The sequence below is a fragment of the Zingiber officinale genome, chromosome 1A (assembly GCF_018446385.1).
Source record: "Zingiber officinale cultivar Zhangliang chromosome 1A, Zo_v1.1, whole genome shotgun sequence".
Lineage (NCBI taxonomy): Eukaryota > Viridiplantae > Streptophyta > Magnoliopsida > Zingiberales > Zingiberaceae > Zingiber > Zingiber officinale.
Window position 1 is genome coordinate 12325781 of NC_055987.1, and position 26445 is coordinate 12352225.

General features: G+C 34.1%; 1 protein-coding gene across 6 annotated transcripts; it reads left to right on the plus strand.

The window, feature by feature from the left end:
* The first annotated feature begins 228 nt into the window (after positions 1-228).
* Positions 229-26161, plus strand: LOC122019154 (bromodomain and WD repeat-containing protein 1-like). 6 transcript variants are annotated; one of them, XM_042576663.1, is made up of 25 exons: positions 229-436; positions 601-640; positions 4831-5162; positions 5264-5412; positions 5643-5882; positions 7192-7301; positions 7411-7488; positions 7584-7690; positions 9420-9514; positions 9601-9716; positions 9820-9923; positions 10013-10090; positions 10247-10325; positions 11683-11848; positions 13649-13719; positions 15913-15993; positions 16110-16180; positions 17896-17992; positions 18440-18499; positions 20932-20986; positions 21089-21492; positions 21571-23493; positions 23582-24148; positions 24243-24301; positions 25739-26161. In XM_042576663.1, the coding sequence occupies exons 3-25, from the start codon at positions 4831-4833 to the stop codon at positions 25962-25964; spliced, it is 5268 nt and encodes a 1755-aa protein (XP_042432597.1). In that variant the 5' UTR covers positions 229-436; positions 601-640; the 3' UTR covers positions 25965-26161. The 6 variants fall into 6 exon arrangements, with proteins under 6 accessions (XP_042432597.1, XP_042432587.1, XP_042432618.1 ...); XM_042576653.1 differs by lacking the exon at positions 18440-18499 and adding an exon at positions 18064-18123 and having other exon boundaries at positions 229-640; XM_042576684.1 differs by lacking the exon at positions 18440-18499 and adding an exon at positions 18064-18123 and having other exon boundaries at positions 229-640; positions 21188-21492.
* The last annotated feature ends 284 nt before the right edge of the window (positions 26162-26445 follow it).

Sequence of the window (26445 nt, forward strand, 5' to 3'; positions counted from 1 at the left end):
TAATGATTTAAAGTGATATTATTATTATTATAAATAAAAATATTAAAATGTAAATAATTTTTTTGAAAATAGTCGAAAAATATAGAGTTTAAATAATTTTTTTTTATAAAGTTTAAAAATCTAAACATATCTTTTAGTAAATTATTAATTGACCGTACAATAAAGTTTACAAGTTAATTAGAATCATTTGGAGTCCCGTTTGTTCAACATCAACGTCCGTTACGTCTTTCGATCCTGTACACAAAATGACAGAACGGAGGCTCCGTTTCCGTCAAAGTGTGAGGGGGTGAAGGCATCCTAGCCAGCCGCCGATGTCTTCGGCTTCTCTGTGCCGGCGAAAACCCTGCTCACTTCCGCCCTCCCTCGCCGTCGTCTCTGGCCTCCGATTCATTTCCTAAGCAGCCTCATCTCCAGATCGCTCGCGGCCGTTGCTGCTGTTGGTTTCACCTCCTCTCATCTGATCTTCTTCGTAATCTGATCTCTAATAACCTTAGGGATAATTCCGAATCTTTTATGTTCTCGGTGTGCCTTGTGCTGCAAGGCTAGGTTTTTTTCTGCTTCACATTGTGGAGTAATGCGGCGTCGTTAGTTATTTTGTAGGTTTTAAGGGGGACCTTCAGAAGAGCATTCCCTGGTCGAGGTACGATCATAGTATAATTTTAGTTTATTTTAATTATATTCTCGATGCTGATGAAGTTTCCGTGCTATTCAATCTTTGGACACGATTATTTAGGGTTCTGTTTTATGTGATACTTCATCCTTAATTTTTTGCAGAACAAGTGTAGGCTATTCCTTAATTTTTTAAGATGGTTGGAGATGTCTTCTTCTTCATCATCTATTTTTTTTTTCTTTCAATAGTTAAGATTCTTAATTGCTGATTTATGTATATTAGAAGCTTACAACAACAACAATAACCAAGCCTTATTCCAGTAGGTGGGGTCGGCTATATGAATCTTTTATACCATTGAGCTCTATCCTTTACATATCATTATTTATACTTAAATAAATTTTATCTTGTTTTATTATTGCTAACAAGTCTTTTTTTTGGTCTTTCTCATTTTATGTGTCATTTATCATAGTTTTACATCGTCTGACTGTAGCATTTATTGGTTGTCTAAGTACATGTCGTACCATCCTAAACGTGTCTCGCGGAGTTTTTCCTCAATAGATGCAACTCTGACTTTCTCTCTAATGCTCTTATTCTGTTTATTCTTATATGTCCACACATCCACCTTATCATCCTCATTTCTGCAACTCTCATTTTTTGCTCATGTGCTCGAGTCATAGCCTAACATTTAACTGCATATAACATAATAAGTCTAACTGTAGTTTTGTAGAATTTCCCTTTAAGTTTTAGAGGTACTTTATGATCACATAAAATACCTGATGCTCTTCTCCATTTCAACCATCTCACTTGTATTCTACGTCAGACATCTCTCTCAATTCCTCTTATCATTTTGCAAAAATGATTTTAAATATTTAAAACTTTTAGTTCGTAACTCGTCATTTTCTATTTTAACAATTGTTTCATTACGTTTAATATTGCTAAACTTAGATTCCATATATTCTATATTTATTTTACTAAGTCTAAACTCTTTTCCTTCTAGTATTTTTCGTCAAGATTCTAATTCAGTATTTACTCCTTCACATGTTTCATCTATTAAAACAATATCATCTGTAAATAACATGCACCACAGTACTGTATGTTGAATGTATGCAGTGAGTTCATCTATAATTAGTGTAAAAAGATAGAGACTTAGAACTGATCTTTAATGTAACCTATTTTTATTGGAAATGCTTTAGTTACTCCGCCTAAAGTCTTCACTCTGGTAGTTACATACTCATACATATTCTTAATTAGTTCAATATATATTACATTAACACCTCTCTTTTCTAGAATTCTCTATATAATTTCTCTTGAGATTCTATTATAATTTTTTTCAAATACCATGTGTAGATCTTATTTTTGCTCATGATATTTTTTAATTAGTTGGCTAAAAAGATATATAGCTTCTATTGTTAACCTTTCAAGCATGAACAAAATTGATTTTCGATCACCGTGGTCTCTTTATTTTTTTTATTACTCGTCCCAAAGTTTCATAGTATGACTTATTAGTTTAATACCCTTATAGTTTGCATAATTTTATATATCTCACTTGTTTTTATATAAGGGAACTAGAGTAATTACCCTATTAGATATTTTTTTTCGTTTTCAATATCATATTAAATAATTTTGTTAGTCATTTAATATCTTGTTTCCCTGGACACTTCCATACCTGTATCAGAATATCATCTAGTCCAATGACTTTTTTATTGTGCATCTCATTTAAAACTTATTCTACTTCTGAAGTTTGAACTCTACAATAAAAATTTAAATTTTTATATTCATTTGACCTACTTAAATGACCTAAGTTAAGTTGGTCACATAGGCCTTTATTAAAAAATTGATGAAAATACCTCTTTCACCGCTCTTTTATTTCTCTATCATTTACTAGTACCCTATTGCATTCATCTTTAATATATTTTATTTGGATAAAATCTATTGTCTTCCTTTCTCTCACTTTTAGCTATTCTATAAATGTCTCTTTTCCCTTCTTTTGTATTCAATTTTTGATATAATAGTTCAAAAGTTTCATTTTTTGCTTCATTCATTACTTTCTTAGCCCCTTTCTTAGTTATTGTATATTTTTTTTAAGTTTTTCTCATTCTTACAAATATATAATTCCTTATAAGTTGTTCATTTTTCCTTCACTTTCTTTTGTATTTTCTCATTCCACTACCAAGATTCCTTACTTGGTGATGCATGTCCCTTTAACTCATCAAGCACACTCTTAGCTACTATTTTCAATTTTGATACCATCTTATCCCATGTCATATTAGAGTTACCGTATATTTCACCTAATACTTGTATTCCTACATTCTCATTAAATATATTTTGCTTTTTATCCTTTATCTTTCATCACTTAATTCTAAGAGTCGTATATATTTTATTTTTATTGATACTATACTTGAGGTGTATATCGAACACTACTAATTTATGTTGGGTAGTTAAGGTTTCTCTTGAGATGACCTTACAATCTTTACAAATCTTTCTATCCCTCTTCCCAACCAAAAGAAAGTCAATTTGTAATTTATTATTCCCATTTTTGAACATGACCAAGTGTTCTCTTTTCTTAAAAAATATTTTATCTAGTATAAGGTCATGTATTATCGCAAAATCCAATATAGTTTTCCTTTCTTCATTTCTCGTTCCAAACTCATAACCTCTGTGTACTTTCATATTCCTCAGTTTTCACTCCGATATACCCATTTAGATCACCTCCTATTAAAATCATTTTATTTAGTAGAATGTTTTGTAATACTTCATCTAGGTCGCTCCAAAACCTTGATTTGGTAGTTTCATCTAATCCTATTTGTGGTGCATATATGCTAATTATGTTCATAGTTTTTTTCGCCACTATTATCTTAAGGGCTATAATTCTATCCCCTTTTTTAACTACTTCTACAACTCCATCTTTTAACAAACTATCTACAACAATACCTACTCCATTTTTTGTTTTACTTTTTCTTGTGTACCATAACTTAATATCCGATTTCTCTATCATCTTTGCCTTCTCGCTTACCCATTTTGTCTCTTGTACACACAATATCAATTCTTCTCCTAATCATCTCATCTACTACCTCCATTGATTTATCAGTGAGGGTTCCTATGTTCAAAATCTTAGACTATTAGTTTTCCTATAATATTTGTTCTTTTTCGGCCTATGGTGTGAGAACTTTTGCCTATTTAATACTACATCCAAATTCTCATAGAGATGTAGTTGTCCTTGTCGATATGTTACTGTCGGACCCTTCAACATGAATTCTTGCATATTTTGCACTACATTCGAGTTCTAGAGATGTAGTGGTCCTTGCCGAGATGTTACAATCGGACCTTGCAATTCGTTCCTTCCGGGGAACAACCTAGCATTAACACAATAGTTTAATGGATTTATTAATTAAACATTTGTCATAGTTAAACACTGGTTGACAACCTAACACAATCCTCCTCCTTTATCCGGGTTTAGGACCGGTCATGCCTGGTTCGTCATGGACGGAGTTAACGTATATTAGAAGCTTTAAAGAAAAAAATCATTTGGAATTTAAAAATCGGGATCCATTTTTTTTCTTGTAATTAAAAGGCCAAAAAAGCTAGACCCTTCAGTAATTGCCTTAATTTAGTTCCCCAAAACAAATATGATATCATGGAGAATATTAGGTATGTTAGCCATGTGACTGTTTAGCTACACATTCAGCGTGCAGCAACTACCAATATCTCATTCAGGGAAATGAAAGATGTACTCGTTGGTGAACCTCTTATCTATCAGTGTTTCCATAATGCATATTCCTTTTGTTGTATTTTGGCTGCCTAGAAATAAAGTTTTATTTGGTTCTCTGGTGGCCAATTTTCCATCTTGATTTCATGATATTATTGCACAGTTTGCCTTCTTTTTTCATCCTGCTTTGCTGCTTCCATCTGCTGCATATCCTTGAAGATGTAATTACTGAGAACACTTGAAGTTGGCTGCTGGTCTATTCTCTTATTGCTGATTGGTGCTTGAACATGAAAGATAGTAACATTCTTTGGTTTTTCAATATATTTATTATATACTTTAGAAGGAATTTGTGATGGAAACATCTAAACATTCTTTGGTTATCATAGATTAGTTCCTTGGGATCTATAGTTATGTTAGCACATTGCTCACACTTTCTTTTGCATAAGGTTTCACTTTTTAGTCTGTTCGCCTCTTAATATCTCATTGCTTGATAATCACATGTGTGTTTTTGTAGATGGCTCCCAGTAAATGCAAACCTCCTGGAGATGAAACTCCTACCACTGTGGCACCTTTGAAGTTCTCAAGAAGAATGTTTGAGAAGCTCAACTCTGTTGACCAAAGAATGACGCCAGAGATTGATATTAGGGAAGTTTATCTTTTGATCATGCATTTTTTGTCATCTGGGCCATGTAAGAGGACATACGAGCAGCTGCAGAATGAACTTTTAGAGCACAAACTTTTACCTAGAAGGTACCATGCTTGGTATTCACGTTCTGGTGCACCAAGTGGTGATGAAGATGATGATGGCTTGTCACTACCTCTTTGTTATATCAAGTTGACTCAGAGGTATATAGGGTAGTATAGTTTTGCAGTTTTCATGTTTTCTTTGCTGACAAGCTAAATATTCTGATTTTTTTCTTCATAGCTTGACTATTTGTTCTTTTTAGGTATCCTCATATTGAAAAGGATCACATATTAAAGCTTTTGAAACAATTATTAGTTAATTCATCTCCTTTGCCTGCCATGATTGGAGGAGTTTCAAATGCTGCTGTTTTTCCTACGCTTACGGGATCTGGTTCCTTCTCTCTTCTTGCTTGTATGTAAACAATTTTTCCACCACTATATTCCTAATTCAGTAGGTAGAATTCTATTTGATCTGTTATTGAATTCTTGCTAATGCATCAAAATTATTTTGGGTGAAAATTAATGCATAGAATGGAAATCGATTGCTTTACATTTAGTCTTTTTCTTCTTGTCTCCACTTAATTTTGATATATTTTTTATGTTGAAGTTCTCTCACCCTGAAACTCACTTTTCTACATGCAGCCGACAGAGATAAAGAGATTAAAAGCTCCAATAAGTTGCCACGTTACTTGCGTTGGCCACATATGCATGCTGGCCAAGTTCATGGATTAAATTTAAGAGAGATAGGTGGTGGTTTCACAAAACACTGTCGTGCTCCATCGATTCGTGCTGCATGTTATGCAATTGCTAAACCATCAACTTTGGTACAAAAAATGGAGATCATAAAAAAGTTAAGGGGACATCAGAATGCTGTCTATTGTGGTATGTTTGATTTACCTTCTCATGATTAGGTATTTGACTGAAACTCTCAATTTATTTTATGATTATTTTAGACTGATAAAAATGCTATTTATGTTTTACGTATTAGTTTTGACTTTTGAGTAACTTTTCTATTGGGTTGTGCATAAACATATTAGGTCCTTTTTTCAATTTCAAATACTTTGCAAGTAACTTGACTTCTCCTTATACAAGTGGCACATTTGCATGTCAATGTTGTTCCTCCAATTTGTGAGATGGGTTTTTCAATCAGGCCTTTATGTTTCTAGGTTTTTGTGTTTCTTTTGGAAGGAATTCTGACCATGAGCTCCTAAAAGATACAGCATTACTTTTCTTTTATGTTACTCCTAGCCTAATACATCCATTGAGCAAGGTGTCAGAGAATAAAATTTCCTTTTGCATAGAGTTGGCTGCATTGTGTGCCTCAGTGCCACTAATTTAAGAATTGGTTGTTGGGGAATTTATGTTCATATTGGGTTTATTTGTTAAGTCAAAGACATACTGTTTTGACCATTTTGTCTTCCAGTAACACCAGGGTAGTATGCCAAATTTTGGCAATTCAGTTAGCCTGTGGGATTTAGCTTTATGCATACTTGCTGACCTTTTCACGTCAAAGTTTTGAGGATGAGAATCATGCCAATTCATAGGAACTTATATTCCTAATTTTTTTTATTGTTTCCTCCAAGTACATTGGCCTTATTTTGATTGATCATTCCTATTCATTTTTTATGAACCTTTGTGCAATGGTAATGTTTCCATTGCAACCTGGGTTAACTAAGATCTAGTTATTAAAAGTATAATTCCGTGCTAAGTAAGGGGATTCATATACATTGGCCATATATTCAATATATTATGTGATGTATTTTTTGAACACTTGTGGGGATTCATATGATTTTTATATGCATATATACATAGTTTTATTTATCACTTTTACATTTTTTTTCTTATCATTGGAACCCATAGAACTTTTTCTATGTTTATTTATTATGAATACTGCTTGCATGACAAAGGTTAAGCCCAGTGAAATTAGATGCTTTATTGTTGAGGTCCATTTCTTTTTTCCCATCCCATCTAATTTACTTCTTGCATTATCATACTAACATTGAAGCTTTTAGTTTTGGACTCTTTTTTATGAACCTGACATGCGGCTTTTATTTTTTTAGTTCTTTATTCTAACAGTCTTTTTGATCCTCTCTATGTTTGGTGGCTTCTGGTTTCCATTTTTGATTTAAAACTCTTTACAAGTTTCAAACTAGGTGGTGCAACATAATGTTTCGTGGAATTGTATTTGTAGCTACATTTGATCGTTCTGGGCGGTATGTAATAACTGGGTCAGATGATCGCCTTGTGAAGATCTGGTCAATGGAAACTGCATTTTGTCTAGCTAGTTGCCGGGGACATGAAGTGAGTCTTTGATGCAGCAATGATGTTCTTCATATTTGGACATGGGATTTCATTTATCTTTCTATTCACTCGATATTTTTCTGTTATAAATTTGTCTGCATATATATAGGGTGACATTACTGACCTGGCTGTGAGTTCAAATAATGCTGTGGTGGCATCTTCTGCAAATGACTTTATCATTAGAGTTGTTAGTCCTTTTCATTTTGTTTTTTTGGAGAAGTATTTACCTGATTTGTCTGTATTATTCTTCTGTGTTTTGATAGTTCTGGCTTACAAATGCAGTGGCATCTACCTGATGGGCATCCAATATCAGTGCTGAAAGGGCACACTGGAGCTGTAACTGCCATCGCTTTTAATCCCAGACCTGCTGCTGTTTATCAGCTACTCTCGTTCGTGTTTTCAGATTATGATTTCGTTTCACTGTGTTGTTTTTGTTGGTTTCTTTGGCACTGGGGGATGTTCTTTTTTGGTCCTCTCCTATTTATCTTATTATCATTTATGTCAAGATGGAATTGTGTTATTCAGATTAAAAAAACGAGATAAATACATTCACATGTACTTGATGGCAGTATAATAGCCATTGCCTAAACCCTCCATGCAAAAGTAAACCTATACATACTTACACTTTGTAACTATTTACTAACATTCTCAACCTGGAACATAGATTTAAACTTTGCCCGATTTGTTACACAAATAAAATTGAAGCACTAATAAGTCAGGCGACGAAGATGACAAAGACCCAATATTGACACAGCAATTGAGAAATGTTAACAATGCAGTCACTGTCTAGAGTCGCTGACAATTTTTGAAAAAAAAGACTTTGATTGAGTTGATCTGATATTTAAAAGAATTTCTGATCTTAACTGGTTGTCAACCCGAAGATGGAGTCAATCTTATCTTTAAAAGAGTCAATGTAATATTCTGCCTTAACTTTCTCAAACTGTAGATAATGTTAAATATTAAAGTTTGTGAAGTTGTAGTGGCAAATTGTGATGTTTAGGCACATGACTCTGATGTCAATTCTCTATGCCACTGCTAGTGCTTTAGTTGATATATCTCCTCTTTCCCTGTCATCTCTTTTTAGTTTTGTAACTTTTGTTTCCTCTCCATGATTGACAAAAATAATTGGATGGATGTGGGGAGAGGATCTTGCTGTTTCGGCAAGCACAGTTTTTTTGGTGCTTCTTTTACCTTTCCCTATTTTTTTGGCGATTTATCTCCTCCCTGTGCTATCAGATTGAATGAAAGGATGAGAAATATTAAGAAAATCTTCCTCTTTGGATTGGTTCTACATAATCTCAATCGAGACATGTCCTTAAGGTAGGTTCCATCAAAACCGTGTGTTGACACAGACACGAGTGGCTCATTGACATTTACCTTGTTGACAAAATATCGTGATTGGTTGGCAATTAGAATGATAGATGTTTTTGACTATGTTAGCCAGTACTAATCTGCATTGAAACCATTCTTTGATAATAATTGAAAACCATTCTTTGATGATAATTGAAAATATCTTAATAAGTCATTGATAGGTTCAATTATTACTGCTAAGTTATAGTTTGTTTATTTGGATATATTAGTCGAGGATGTCGAGTGGTAGAGAGAGAGAGCAAACAAAAAGCTACATAACATAATTAATTATGATTTGGAAGATTAGATGTTATTTTTCTATATAACATTAAATTGAGTTCATATTCTATGGAATAAAATTCACATAGCCAATCCTAAATAACCAGTTCGAGGTTTTGTTATTTGTAGATGAACTAGGCAAACCTCTTTGGTTGGCTTGTTTAAAGTACTATTTATATAAAAGCAGATTATAAGGAAAGTGCTGGAGCTATGTATGTCTTTGGCATGGAATGACTACTTAATTGGCCTAAACACCAGCTCTAGTATTCAACTGGCCTAACTTGTTCAATTAGATGGTGAAGGAATAACATATAACATGTTTGATTCAAAGATTAGAAAATGAGGTCAAGCTTTGTAGGTTTTCCATTTTGATCAGTTTCACTGGTCTTGATAGGTGAAAAATCAGATTTGATTACATCTAGCATGCTAAATAATGTTAATTTTATTTTGCCTTCTTTATGTTGTTTGTGAGGATCCTTTTCTTGTTAGATCCTCTGATGATGGAACATGTCGTATATGGGATGCCAGGCAATCAAATGCAAATCCACGCATTTACATCCCAAAGCCTTTAGACACTTTAGCTGGTTTGTTTTATTTGCTTTTCATGAAAATTTATTCCATATTTCTTGTTAATTTAAAAACTAAGTCAGAGTGATGAGTTAAATGCCAGGAAAGGTCACTGATCCCTCTCCTAGTGCTGGTCAACAAACACATCAGATCCTTTGTTGTGCATTCAATGCTAATGGGACTGTATTTGTTACTGGTAGCTCTGACACATATGCCCGGGTATCTTATCTTTGGTTCATATTTTAGGGTTTTCTTAATTTTCTTGCAATAAATGCTTCTAAATTGTAATGCAACAAGTTCTTACATGCATGTTGTTTTGAAGGTATGGAATGCTTATAAGAGCAATTTGGATGACCCTGAGCAATCAAACCAGGAGATGGATCTTTTGTGTGGTCACGAGAATGATGTCAATTATGTACAATTTAGGTGAGCTGGTTAAAGCTCCTTTTTTTCCCTTTTGGTCAGAATTCAATTTTATTGTTTGCCGTTTTGATTATGACTTTTCTTTTATCAAGTGGTTGTGCTGTGGGGTCTAGATCTTCCCTTGGTGATACTCTGAAAGAAGATAATCTACCTAAATTTAAAAATTCCTGGTTAGTTTATGTTGTTTTTTTGGTATTATCAATTGTATTTTTATCCTTTTGGAATATTACATAGTGGATTCTGAGCCTTGGCATCAAACAAAGCTGTTTTTTTAGTTGATTCAGAGTATACATATTAATCGGGATTTCATCTTAAATAATTTTTAGGTTCACTCAAGACAACCTTGTTACCTGCTCACGTGATGGCAGTGCAATTATTTGGATTCCAAGATCCCGACGATCTCATGTGAGGAAATCTTTCATAGCCATTTTTAATCCTTGAACTTTTTCTTTATGCTTTTACGAACTTGTTTGGTTCATTCAAGGAAAATGATCCTCAATGATGTTTTGAGCCATGCAAAACTACTTTCCTCGATGCCTTCTTGTCTATTTCATTGAAACTCTATTTTGAATCTTTGTTTCTACTCATACTAAGTTTTCCACTTGAAGTATAAGGTTCATCAAAGTTTTGTATTATCTGTTTCTTACATTATTTGCACTTGTATAATCATTATATTGTTAGTTAGGTAAAACTTGGTTTCAATTGTAATAACATTTGGGTAGATGGATGCTAATTATAACCAAAATTCTTCTAATGTGATTTTGTCAAATTTTAGTAAATGAATTTAGAACAAATGTGATTGATAAAAACCTTTGTATGAAACAAGTCATGTAAGCAATGCAAAAGAAACATTGTGAGTTTGCATTCTAATCTTACTATTGTATATTGAAGTTTTTTTTTCATGATTAGGTCAAAGATGAAATTTATACTTACATTTTATGTTATGGAGATAGAATTAAAGTATTTTAATTTTATATATCCTTCTCGAATTTACTAATTTTTCTTTCTAGTTTGGTAGAAATAATAGGACCCATAATTGAGTTGAAATAGTTATCTCCCTGAATTATGAATAAAACAAATTTTCCTGTAGAATTAACATCAAATCAACCTTTCATTAGTATGATGAACAAAATTTTGCAAATTTCTTTGAGGGCATCAAAATAGTGCTCAAGGGAAAACTGCAATTTAGAAGTCTGGAAATTTCACTCCAGTAATTTGGTCATTAAGTTTAATTCTTAGCAAGTTGGTCTAAGTTGAAAAAAGTCAACAAATTTAGATTTCACTGCTGATTGTGAATTTTATCTTTGTCCTAGTTTTAAATGGACTCTTAACGTTGTGTACAGAAGATCTTCCAGAAATTATTTCTTCTAACCACAAACCCTAAACCCTAAATACCTGCAGGCTGTAAGAACAAGGGAAGATGATGATTTACTTAATGGTTATGAATTTATGGTTTTGTCATTGTTAACCTACATTGGTACACATGTTAGTTTCCATTGGTCTGGTAAAAGACTAATACCACTTCTACCAATATGGGATATTGTATCATTGTGTATTTTTATTTTTTGGACTATACTGTTGTTACTGCTTGGAATACTGCACTGGTTGTATTGTTAACCTGACAGATGTTAGTACTTATTCATGATTAAAGTTAAGGATTGCACCTTCTTACAAGTTTGTTCCTTTGCTGCAAATCTTTTATTTGATTTCTTATTGTTGTTTCATTTCATTTTTCTAAAGTGTTTGCTCTGTACTTTGGTAGGGAAAAGTTGGGCGCTGGACTCGTGCTTATCATCTTAGAGTCCCTATGCCACCTATGCCTCCCCAACCTCGTGGTGGTCCTCGTCTAAGATGTCAGCCAACTCCTCGTGGTGTTAATATGATTGTTTGGAGCTTGGATAATAGATATGTGCTTGCTGCTATCATGGGTGTGCATCTTTATTCTTATTTCTTAAGTGATTAAATATTTTTGTGATAACCTTTTGGATATAAATAGTCGATGAATGCTAGTAGGTTTTGCATGGGCTATCACTTATCAGACAATTATTGACCTCATGTGCCCCATTAGTCATAGGTTAGCATCGTATTCCATTATGATGTTTTTATTATGGCATTTTTTATTCTTGCATGCATTGGACATTCCATCGTTTGCAATTTGTACTTTTGATACTTACATTATTCATCCCTCTTCCATGTCTGTATTGCATCTCAGACACCTACATTCATACTAATGTCAGCTACTAATCAAATCCATGTAACATAGGCTTGCATGCTATGCATAGCAGATGAGTGTTGGTATTTTTTGGTATGATAACTCTTGTCATTTAAATATAGTAATGTGACTATAGTCTGTTAGGAAGAAACTGTGAGCCAAGACAGATTCTGGTGCAAATTAATAGTTTTGAGATTAGTACCACATTTTGTGTTAGTTATTAGGTATTATGTAAGACAGTAAGAGTTTTATTGATATACATATAATATAGTGTAATGATTGTTTTCATCTGAAAAAAGGATATTTTGTTTGTTTGAAATTGAGCAGTGGCTTTCTTGTTATATCTTTCAACTCAAAATAGGATATTTTCCCTAAGAGTAATTCAGAGTATTCGAATTTCTGAAAAAAAAAGGTCATGTTTGCTATCTGTCAAGGATCCTAAGCATTGGACACTGGACGATGACAGCAGAAAGAATTCCTAATATGATCTGCTTTCCAGATTCCCCCCCAAAAAGTTAGGATCTCAAAAACAAAAGAAAGATAGTATACAAAATATACATACAGATTAAAAAAAAAAGTTATATTCTCAAAAACAAAAGAAAGATAGTATACAAAATGATGATAGATCTAATGTCTTTATTCTCCATTATCTCTATCTTAATTTCCAAACTCTTCTCTGTCTCAAGTTGATTTGATGTCATAGAAAAAAGCTTAATATTTAGGGGCAAATATAGGATTTAGAGCTGACTGGGACCACGTTTAGTCCCATCTGGATATTTGGTTATTGAATATCATATCAGTGTCCAATATATGGTGTGCTAGTTTGTTTAACAGTATAATTTTTTTCCCTCCCAACTAATACAAAAAATCACAAACGCAAACAATTGTTTTCACTTGATAAAATTTCTCCATAAATATATGGATCTTGTAAATATCCAATTCAGTAAATAGAGTATAAGAACATTTGGGAAGGGGGTTTGATGCTATTTATTATAGGATATCCATGTAAAGATTAGAAACTGCATCCTCAATTTTACCATTTTTTTAATACTTGCCTTGATGTTGCCTTAACAACTTATTGTCCATGTGTCTACAGTCAGTGAACTAAAAGTATCACATGGAAGAGATTTAAGAAGTTCAAACATTTTTCTGGTTTTTGCAATTAATTGCTTTATATTCAAATGGATGTTAAGGGCACCCTGCACAGATTTTATAGTTATATATGCCTAATTGCACTGAAAATCAAAGGAAATTCAAGCAACCAAAAGAGGAGTAGATGACCTTAGCCAACCTGATATACAACTTGCATTTTTTGTTGTTATATTGAAATATGTATTGCTGATTTTTCAGTAACCTTTTAGGCCCTTGTTTCATGCTGAAAATGTATTTTAATCCCACAGACCATCTTAACTTGGATCCTAATTCACACTATGCCTTCTTGTTCTTGCAATTAGTAATCACATATATTCTTCTTGTTCTGTTTTTCTTTCTGAAAACGAATTGTTTCAATTTTCAGATTGTAGAATATGTGTCTGGAATGCTTCAGATGGTAGCTTACTCCATTCATTGATTGGCCATGAGGAATCTGTATGTATGAAGTATAGTATTTTCTCCATTTAATCAATCTTTAATCCATTTTAAATATGATATATGATTATGAATTTTATTGTTTACTCTGTAATCATGTCTTTCTCCTAATTTTCTAAGTGATTGTCCATTTCTTTTATCGTAGTTTCTCATGATAGCATATCATGTTAGCATCATTTCTTTTCTTTATTTATATGATTTACATACACATTGGATGTATCATAATAAAGTCATATTTGTTCCAACTATCCAGTTCAACCTAACATGATGAATTGCTTTTGAGTGACCACCTAACACAACTTTGTATGTTGGGAGCTGGAAGTGCTCAGTGCCTCTCGTCTTATAGGGTGACCTAGCGTCACACCCCAAATTGATCCTTTCCATTGGCAAGAAATGGATTCAATTGGTTGTGTAACAACTCCATCTGCATCCACCTTGCTGATCATTACAAGAGCAGCAAAAGCAGTAAATAATGCTTGCTACATATAAAACTTCTCTAATACACAACAAGGATAAAGGAGCCATTGTAATAAAATTGACCATGTAATTGCTTTTTAAGTACATAATAACAGAAAGAGGAGATAACTAACATAGCTGTAAAAATTAAATGCATAACAGTATAAACAAATGAAAGTTTCATAAATCGGAAAAGTCTGAACAGTTAAGCAGAAAACACATCTCGGAGCACTTAGTGACTCATCCTATCACTCGTCTCGAGTATGGTTGGAACATCAACAACAGAGTGTCAGTGGAAGAGCTGTGTAAGAATGCAACAAAAGGATAAGCAACAAGGTAGAGCAGTAAGTAAACATAACACAATGAATTCATTTATTCACATTTGTTATAAAAATTGTGCGCAGTTGCCTATGATTTTTCCCTTTCACTTTGACACCACGTAGAGTAGTACATTGCACTCAATATGATTCGACTGTTGTAGCACTGGTAGATAATGCGCATTCACCAGTGATTGATTGATGTGCTATCTGCATAATGCTTGAGTATTTGCGAATGAACTCTGTTTCACAATTTTCTCATCTGAAATTATGATTTTTAGCACTCATCAACTAACTCTAATCTTATTCACTAAAATATATATATATATATAGTAGCTTGTTACCCTAGGCGGTAGCGGTGGGCGACACTCAAAACCAACGAAACACTGGTTTTTTTTTTTTTGTTTATTTTTTTAAACTCTCGGTTATGCCAATAACTTTTGTTGGCATGCAGATGAGAGAGGGAAAAGTTGTTGCATGCAGATGAGAGATGGAAATAAAAAATTGAGATTTGGCCGTGTCAGATTGCCCACGTCAGATGTCATCCACAGTCACTCTCGTAAAGGTGCAGGTGATTTAAGAAGTCAATGACTTTTGATTCAACTCTAAGCAATCTAGGAATAAGAAGGTCTGATAAGGAGTTCCTTCCCTTGAATCTTGATTGTGGTTTTTGGCCATCTTGAGCTTAATAAGTTTCCATCCTAGAGTCTAATAAAACGATATGAATAGAATGAATCTCATCCTCTAGCATCCTTGAATAAAGAAAGATTTAACAAATTTCTGAATACAGAGGTGGGAGAATCAACCCTTAATGCAAAGGTTGAGAGCACCCTGTTAGACTCGTATTGAAGGTATCACACTCACAAAAGGACCATGAGCGCCTGCTCTCCAGAGATTTCCAGTCACTAAAAGACTCAAAAGACCATAAAATAAGTCTTTCAACAGCCCTTCCATTTCCTTAAATGTTTCTTGTGACATTACCCCTAGTGTTAAAACTTAAAACATCCACATGCTACATCATGATACCTTTCAGTTACTTCTCATTTCATCAACATGACCACAAGATCAATATGAACCATACAAATTTCTTATTGAATACCTTTTCAGCAAACTCCATGATATACTCTGGTTCATTTAGACTTGTTTTCTATTGTGGTTCTTTTGTGATTTGTTTAGTAAATAGCAAAATATATTAATTGTCAAATATTATTATTATTATTATTTCTTTTGATAATTTTTGTATGCTCCATGTGAATGAATTTATTTTTTACACTTATTATGTTTGAGAAGCATTTCATGTCTAACGTATGTAACCATCACTTTTAATTTTGCATAGAAAATTCCTTTTGACATTATGATGATCTTTTCTTGTTAAGATCTCAGTATTTAGCTCTTAATTCTTTTTGACTTTTGATTACAGACATTTGTTTTGGATGTGCACCCTTTTGATCCACGGATAGCTATGAGTGCTGGCTATGATGGAAAACTGATCATCTGGGATGTAGGTGTTTGATGTTGTTGGTGTTTTATATGTATATATACACATGTATATATTCACAATTTAGTGTAATTTCTTCTATTATCCCAACTTACACTTTTACCAATTCATGCTACTAGATATGGGAGGGCATGCCTGTGCGGATATATGAAACTGGCCGTTTCAAGTTGGTTGATGGGAAATTCTCACCGTAAGTTATATAGGTTTGAGTTGATTAATGCTAGTTGGATCTCTACGCTTTTGATTTTAGGGCTTCGAGTTGATTTTATTTACTGATACAGTTCCCTTTAATAAATGGTTTGAGCTGATCAGTGCTAGTTAACTTTATGATCTTTACAGTTTTGATTTTGCTGTACTGTGGCAGTTCCCTTTTAATACCTTATTTAATATGTTAGTCCCTTAGCAATTTCACCCAATATTGTTGTATCTTTAAGAAGTACTTGTTAGTTAATTGCAATGTTTAAATATCCTAAACTCCTAACACCTAAAGCCCAAACCCCTAATATCCTTTGGTTCATGTCGGCAGGTTGAAACTTGCCATTCCTCCAGTTTATTGAAACCAAAATGGCATGGTCAAATGTACTTGTCTTAGCCATGCCACCTGAAATCAAACTTGTCATATATATTCACAATATATGGGTACGTTTTGAGTGATATTGGGTGAGTAAAAGAGAAATGGATGGATGAACAATTAGACCTACCTCAACAACCCTGCTCCACTTGCTTACCTCAAGCCCTATGCACCAGCAACTCATTAACCCAACCCATGTTCATTGTCCATCAGCCTTACCTGTATTTTCAATCAGCAATGATTGAGGGAGGCGCAGCCCCAATGGTAGGCAGTGTCATCTCCTTCCTTTGCTTCTTCCTCTGTTTCTCTTTAATTTTTGTCTTCTTTTTTTCTTTCTTCTTCCTCTTTCAGCATTGCTTGTACGAGTGCACGATTGATTTGTGACAACTCTTATCATGTGTATTATGGGCCAGCAGTATGCTTCCAATTTGTGATCAAAATGAATATTGAAAACCATTGTTTATAGAGTCAAATGACATGTGTATTACTTTGAAATATCCAAATTGTTGTAGCATCTACAAAATGTACTAATGTTTTTCTTCGTCATTGCTTCACACATCATTAAAAACTTGATTTGTTATTTTTATCATAATGGTGTTTTTTAGTCGTTGTTGAAGTCTTATAATGATTGTTTTTTTAAATCTATTATGGACAGTTGATTGATAGGACCAACTTTTTTAGATTCTTTGTTGGGGTGTCTTCCAAATAGTACACGATGGTATACCACCCAATACAGATAGGTATAGGCCATTCGGGTCTTGGTTCCAACTGCCAACTATGAAAAACTATTGAATTTATCTTCTTCCATTTCAGCTTGTTATGACAAAAGACTGGTTATAAAGAAAGTCATGTCCTGAAAACGAACTTAGATAATTGATATAATATGGGGATCCAAAGTTATCTCTAGGAGAAGTGCAATACATAAGGGATGTAATGCTTCCATCTTGAACTTATTAAGAAAGCAGGAACAACAAGCTAAAGTCCAGCTCTGAGGTTTGACTCTAGGCAAGGTGCTACTATGGGCTTCATCTTCTTTTCCAGGACAAAGCTAAATATGCTTTAGTTGGTATGCTGGTGCATATGATATGTTTGGTATTAGTCCGTTTATGTTCCTTTTTGTTGTATTTGTTGAAATTTATCATTTTCTATGATTAAAATTTGGACTGTTGCCTTTGTATCTCATTAACTTCTATTTCTTTGGAATTCAGCTGCGTTTGTTTTTGCTCTTATGCATGAATTTCTCTTTTATTATTTCAAGAATATGGTCTTTTGATTTGTTGATTTTTTTTCCTTGATGCTTAAATTGTAATTTTTTCATTTCTGTGCTAAACTAGAGATGGAATTTCAGTTATTCTCTCAGATGAAGTTGGTCAAATATTTATCATTGCAACTGGTCAGGGCGATTCACAAAAGGATGCCAAATATGACCAGGTGTGAATTATTTGTTGGCTCATGGTTAGTGGAAGTCAAAATTTTCACTCATATATATCTTACCTTGACAGTTCTTTCTTGGAGACTATCGACCCCTTATGCAAGATACAAGTGGAAATGTGTTGGATCAGGTATGTCTTTTCCTCATTTCCATCTACTTTGCCAAAGCACATAGTTGATATATTTCACATTCATTGAGTTGCCTGAAATGTGCAAATTTTTATGCCTCCATATAGGTTGTATTGGTAGATTTTTTGAGACCGTGACAGGCAATACCAAGCTCACATCTTTCATGGATCTGCGGAGCCATTCTTTTCCACCCTTCCTACCACAACTTTAAGGGCCACCTTAGGTGTATGCAGATTTGTGAGACCAGGTGTGAATTATTTGTTGGCTCATGGTTAGTGGAAGTCAAAATTTTCACTCATATATATCTTACCTTAACAGTTCTTTCTTGGAGACTATCGACCCCTTATGCAAGATACAAGTGGAAATGTGTTGGATCAGGTATGTCTTTTCCTCATTTCCATCTACTTTGCCAAAGCACATAGTTGATATATTTCACATTCATTGAGTTGCCTGAAATGTGCAAATTTTTATGCCTCCATTTAGGTTTGTATTGGTAGATTTTTTGAGACCATGACAGGCAATACCAAGCTCACATCTTTCATGGATCTGCGGAGCAAATTCTTTTCCACCATTCCTACCACAACTTTAAGGGCCACCTTAGGTGTATGCAGATTTGTGAGGAACTATTGACCTTGGCCCTATGAACCCAAAAGTATCTACTTTAAATATGCTAATTACTTAAAATATTCTCTTTGGATATAGCCTCCACAAGTTTTGTAGACTAGAGACTTGATATTCATTACTCAAAACTTTTTTTGTATCTAGTAATGGATATAGTGGAATCCAGCCTCCATAACTACTTACTCAAAATAATGCTAGGATATTGTGCCTAGTTCACAATTTCATGAGATAGGAAGTATAAAAAAAAGGCAACCCGGTGTGAAGCTCCCATGTGGGCCCAGAGCAGGGTCGAACCACATGCATTGTAGCTCACAAAGACAAATTTAAATTTTACTTCTTAAATACCTTTTTCTTAGTTGATTTATTTTAGATGGTCATTGGATTAAAATTTTACTGCATTATATTGTATAGATACTTGACATGCTTCAACATTTATAAATCATATCGAGATCAATTCAAATGGGTTTTACTCTTTCGATGAGATTTTCTATTTTAATGACCTATATTAATTAGATAGTTGAATGAAAAATATTTATTTAACTCATTCCCCATGTTACTTGATCTCAAGTATACGTCTTTGTCACAGGTGTAGATGTAAGTCTTTGACATGACTATTCTTTTTTTTTTTACACGTGAACTCAAGTGCCCATTTGGAGTGTTAGTGTTTTGAGCGCTAATATCAGACATGGGATGAAGGGTACAGATGAAGAATCCAAGTATTAGAGTTCATTTGTATTTCAGTATTTGTTGATATGAATTTATATAACTTTTATTCTATAGTCTTCCGTAACAAGATTATAACAATTGAATAGGAATTAAATTTTTTAAGAAACCAACTAAAATTACTTCAATTCATGTTGATGTGTGTTAAAGAGAGCCAAAGTCCACGGTACCAATATGATACTTATCAACTTGGACATGTCATATAGGAAGGTATGCTAATTAATATTAGGTTTTGTTAATTGAGAATAATATGTTTTGATTGTGTTGTCTGACATGACATGAGATTTCAAATTGTGCTCCAAAAAGAGAACTTTTTTTTCGTTGGATGTCTCTTCTAATTAGCAAGGAAACAATCATGTTTTTACAAAGAAAAACACTATATTGTTGATTTAATTATCCTCTCACTGCAAAAAATGGGAAAAGGATGTGTGCCACACTCAAAGTCGACCCTTCCCCTTTGTTGGATTAAGTTCACTCAATGGCGCAACAATCCCATCAACATTCGTTGTGTTGGTCATTGGAATAAGTAGCAACAACACTAATATAATATATACCAACTATTCAATTTCTCCATTTTATCCACTAATCTGGAACACAACAAGAGAAATGATAAAAGACAATTTTATTTGAACCTTTATAATAAGCATAATGGTCATTTTCTAAGTACGTACTGAATAGTAAGTTAAAGGTCCATCAAGTTCTAAATGCAGAATATAATGTAGATAAACTAAACAGAAGCTCCTTAAGTTGGAAAGTCTGAAAGCACCAACAACAAATATAAGTACCCAGCAACTTATCCTAGCACATGCTTTGGGAGGATTGAAAGGCAAAAAATAATGGGAATGTCAGATTGAAAGAGCTAAGTAAAGATGCAGAAATAAGGATAAATAACAAGATATGAACAATAACAGCCATTGCTTTATCTTTATGGTAACATCATTTATTCACAATTCAATTTTGGGTTGAGTGTGAGACCTCCACTCCAACATAGAGTGGTATGGTATTCTGTTTTTGATCAAATACATACACTTTCATAGCATTAGCAGTCCAAAATTGTATGTTCATCTCATCATCTGCAACCAATCGGCTATTAATAACAATGCAAAATATACTAATATTACAGAAAGATTAATGAAATAATGACTCACAAGGACTTCAACCACTATTCATGAACAAACTTAAGAAACAAATAGATTTTGATTCAACTCGAGCAAATTAGGGATTAAAAAGGTCAAAAAGGTTTACCTCCTGTATGGCTGTATTGTGATTTTTGACCATGGTGATATAACCAAATTTCACCCTAGCCTTCATTGATCTCATTTAACAGAAGGTTTATTTTTGATATGAGTTGAGAACATTCTGGTAGATACATAACTTTGTTTCACTACCAAGTTTCCTGCCTGCTCCTGTACATTATAGTATTTTTTTTGAATGTTTACGTTTTTTTTTAAAAAAAATTAATGCAGGAGACCCAACTTCCACCACACAGAAGGAATATTCAGGATCTTCTCTGTGATTCGGGTATACATTTGTGCAGACGGATGTCGAATGAGCTGTCACCACTTATTTGAAATATTTGACTCTTTATATGATGAATTCACAATTAGTGTTTTTTTCTGTCAGGTATGATTCCATATCCTGAACCTTACCAGAGCATGTATCAAAGACGCCGTTTAGGTATTCTTGGTATTGAGTGGCGCCCTGGTTCACTGAAACTTGCAGTTGGTCCAACCTACAATGCTAGTATTGGTGATTTTCAAGCACTACCAATTGTGGATCTAGAGCAGTGGGTTGAGCCTTTACCGGAGATTGTGGAAGCTATAGATTGGGAAATTGAAAATGACGTGCAGAGTGATGATGCTGATTCTGAATATAATTTAACTGATGAATATTCCAGCCAAGCCGGTCAAGAAAGTTTGAGCAGCAGTTCATGTGGGGAAGCAGAAAGCAGTGCCGGAAATAGTGAAGGCGATAATGATGGAAAGGTAGGCGTTAAGAGATCTAAAAGGAAAAAGCACTCATACGAAGTAAGATTCACTTTGTTACTTATTCATTCTTCTATTTTGCTCCTTATTTTAAATATTTCATTTCTTTATTTTTGTCAGACTGAGCTCACAACTTCATCTGGTAGGCGAGTAAAAAGAAGAAACTTTGATGAATGTAATGGTGCTTCTATGTCAAGGTCTCACAGAACTAGGAGGTCCATGAATGGGCGTTTGAAAAGATTGAAAGCCTCTAAATCAGAGCCTTCAAGGCCACAGAGAATTGCTAAGAAAAATGCTCTTACTTTCTTCTCTAAATTAACAAGTGTTTCTACAGATGAAGATCATGAACCAGACAGTAATTTCTCTGAAAGTGAATCAATGTTCCCAGATTCAAAGACCCAAAGTTTCGAGTCTGAAAGATCACTGAAATTTAATCTGCTTAGCGGGGTGAAGGAGAGCATCAAAGATGAGTATGAAGCCGCTGCAATACCTTCTGAAGTCATCAATAAACAGGATAGTCCAGTAAGCAAGAGGAGGTTGGTCCTTAAGCTGCCATGCCATGTTGTCTCTGGAACTGTGATATCTGAGTGGCCCAAACAGGATAATTTGTCTATATCCTTACCCACAAGTAATTCTGTTGTCAATAGCCATCGTATACCTGAAAGTGAGATAGCTGAAACAGTCAGCTCGCAGAATGAGATTCCCTCCCACCGTCATTTCTTGGTGGATCACCAGACCAGTATGATTAAATGGGGAGAAGTTAAGCAGCGCTCTTCAAAACGCCCAAGAGTTGGTGACATGGTAACATGGGCTGCTGCAAATACAAGTGTAGATGACCCTAACACAGCTGGAGACGACACTATTGGAATTATATCTGGGGACGAGTGTCGGACCTCAATTTCTTGGAAACAAACTAATGAGAAAAGCAATGACAGATATGCAGCAGGAAACAAAGGAGTGGATGCCACCCCACATCTGCTTTCTCTTGAAAGTATGTCTTTGGTTCAGCAATCATCAATTTCTATTCAAGAGTCAGAACAGGTGGTGCTTCCACATAAGTGTGTTGACATTAGAAATGAATCTGTTGAAGCAGAGAACTTAAATCCTGTTAACCATGAATGCAAGGTTCTAAATGAATCATCTGAAGTATATGAACTGGTTCCAAATAAAACTGTCAATTATTTTGGCAGCAAGTGTAGTTTTGATGTCGACCCTCAGGTAGATGAAACTATGAAGACCACTCACCCAAATATGTGGTTCAAAACAAGAGGATCAGTACAAGAGTTTAATAGTTCATCCTTGAAGTTAAAATCTTCAGTACTGAACAGTTTGAGGAGTGCAGAGGATGATCTTGTCTCAGACAGTCCAACTCCATCTGACCAAGATTTGGATTTGGCAGCTGATGAGGATGAAGGAACCAACAGAAAGAGTTTAGAACCTGGAAAATCTAATAATATATCAGAAAATTCAGAAGGATGGACAACCACAAATGCCAGTTTGTCTGTTTCCCATGATTGCTTGGACTTAAAGTCTTATCCGAAAATGTATGATGCTGTTTATAAGAGGACGAAGCCATCCAAGGGAAAGGAAAGTTGCATAACTGATGTCCAAGTTAAGCAAGAAACTACTTCAGACTCTGTTGATCATGATGAAGCAACGTTGCTGTTGAGTGGTAAGATTAGAAATTCTAACAGAAAAAAACCCACTGGTGGAAGGGCTCCTAACCATGATCTAAGCTGTAGCATGAATAACTTTGACAATAATTTTTTTAGTTCTTTAGGAGCTTCCACAAGCAGAGGAAAGTCTGCATCTAGTTCATGTAATCAATTTTTAGTTGATGATTGGAAATCAACATCAAAAATGCCTGTTGGTTTAAGATCTGTGAGAAACAGAAGGGAGAACTACAATACAACTGATTTCAGATGTATGGATAAGAAAAGCCACCAATCGTTGCGGAAGCTTTCATGGCTTTTATTGTTAGAGCATGAGGAGTGCTATAGATATATTCCTCAAAAAGGTGATGAAGTGGCCTATTTGATACAGGTAATCTTGTTTTTGTATCTGATGGCATTTCATTGTTACAAATAATGTGCTTGTGATGTTGAACTTGTTCAATGTCAACTGTTCTCAGGGCCATCGTGAATACATTGAAAGCACTGCTACAACTGAAGTAGGTCCATGGAAATCAATCAAAGGCTTAAAGGCTGTCGAGTTTTGCAAAGTACAAGAACTTGAATACTCTACACTTCCTGGATCTGGTGATAGCTGCTGCAAACTAACCCTTGAGTTCAAGGATCCTTCATCTTGTGGGTTCAAGAAAACTTTCCGAGTCACATTGCCTGAACTCAATGATCCTGACTTTCTCGTGGAAAGATTACGCTATGATGCTTCCATTGAAAGGAATTGGACCCACAGAGACAAGTGCCAGGTATGGTGGAAGGATGCTGATGGATCGGGTGGAAGTTGGTGGAGTGGTCGGATCTTAGCTGTAAAACCTAAAGATTCTCAGTTTCCAGATAGCCCTTGGGAAAAATATGTAGTACAGTACAAGGATGATTCTTCTGGACAGCATTTACATAGTCCTTGGGAACTTCACGATGTCAATACTCATTGGGAGCATCCTTCTATTAGTAATGAAACCAGAAATGCACTTTTATATTATATTTCCAAGATAGAACAGGCATCAATAAGAAATCAGGTCAACCATGCTTTTAGATGTAACTTTTAGTTAGTAATTGGCATTTTATTTTTCTTCTGAGCATTTTATATTGATCTATGTGTTTCTAAATTAGGATTATCATGGTGTTCAAAAGATGAATCAGGTGGCTCAGAAATCAAATTTCTTGAACAGGTATGATATTTCTGTCTAAGATTCTGTTTTTGCTTGCTTGTGATTATACAATGAAATTTATAGTTGAAATCAGACAAACCTGCCATTCTTAAGCTTGCAGTCTGGTTGATTCAGTTCATAGCCATGAGTAATAAAATACTCATGTAACTTCCTTTATTTCTGTTCGATCATAATACAATATGGATTGTGCCAGGCACATAGTTAACATAGACCCATTAGCAGATTGGATAAAGATTCTATTGATCTCGACTAAGCATATTGTGATATTTCTTTTTTGTTGTAATTAGGCTAATAATATGATTTGTAAAGTTGATTTTTGTTTTATGATCCATGGTTTAGGAAAGCCCCAATCATGGTTCACTGGAACTGATTTAGATTGAATTCAAATGACTTGAAATCTTACGATATCATTTTTAGTGGCTTGTAACTCGTGTCAGTATAATCATCTGTTTGCAAGTAATAAATGTCCTTGGTTAATGTTATTTGAAGACAACAATTGATAGATGAAAAATGATAGCCTGGTGCACGAAGCTCCTACCTAGGATCCCAAGGAAGGGTCGGATTACATTGGGTCCATTGTACACATCCTTTGCATTTTGTAAGATGTTGGTTCTGCGACTTGAACCCGTGATTTTGAGATCACAGCAACAACTTTACCATTGCGCCAAGGCTCCCCTTCAATTAATAGAATGAAAGCATAAATAAAATTATTTCCATTGTAGAGAGAATTTTTTAGTTACTATAATTAAAGCTAAAATTGATATAGAGATGTAGTTCAACAATAAAAAGGTTAGAGAACAATCGAGATGGATTAGCAAGTAATCTATGTAAGAATTTTAGCTATTTTGGATATTTTATCCAACAAGGAGATAATGATGAGGGACATCATCATTGAGTGATTGAGCTATTAAGTTATAAAGAAGATTCTAGCGTATTTCAATCGTCATATGCTGCTTATGCTTAAAGAATAATGAAGGTTAGAAGAAAAATAAAGAAAACTATGATTTAATGTAATTAAAATCATCTCAAATGATCTTAAAATTATTATGATGTAACCTCTCTATAAATTTCAATGGTCTAGTAAGATCTATATATTTGATCTCAAATAGTTGGGACCGTAGGGTCTACAAGTTTACGATTATGAATATAAGGTGTGAGATCTTTTTCCCATGAGCTTGGTAATCAATATTTTGTATGACATGATAAGTTGGAAGAATATGATAAAAGGGTCCACATGACTGCAAATTGAAGTGATGAGCATCTAATTCAGTATCCTTTATTTTTCTTGTTATTTTATTAATTTGAAAAGCTAAGTTTAACGAAAATTCACCATTCTTACATCAGCGATTATGTATTCAAATTTTCATTCTTATTTTGTAAAAAAGCTTTGGATATTTAAACGCAGTTTTATAATCCCCACTATCTTGTTGTTCGCAGATTCCCTGTTCCACTTTCTCTTGAAGTGATAAAGAGGAGACTCGAAAACAACTACTATCGCACCGTGGATGCAGTGAAGCATGATTCCGATGTTATGATTTCCAATGCCGAGACACACTTCATCAAAAGTGCGGAGATGAAATCAAAGATCAAAAGGTTAAAGGAATCGATCAAGCGTACATTTTCTTCATTGACGGATGAAAAACAAACAAAGGAGTCTTCGTAGTATAGGTTAAGGCTGCTGCCTAATTGTATATATCTCTCCATTCTAACATATTGTTTCACTGTCTTACGCACGCATCCATTTATTTCTGTGGTTAGTTTTGAGGAACACCATACACAGAGAGGGAATGATCTGCCTCCCTGAATTCATTATGCCTAAAACATTCACTATCAATAAAATCAATTAGAAAGAAAACTAAACAATGCAGTGACACTCCTTTTCGTCCTTTTAATTTCAAGTCATTTGACTTGCTGTTCCAGGCATTCCATTATTACCAAACCGATATAAATGCAAGATAAATTTGAGTCATTGTTCCAGGCATTGCATTAATCACCGGTGTATACGGGTAATTAAATATTAAAACATCTTATAAATTTTAAAAATTATCATAATATATTTTTCTGAGAAGGAAATTATTTTTTTTTAAAAAGTTATGATTATTTTTATATAGTAATTTTAGTTAAAATTGCTATGTAGTAAAAGA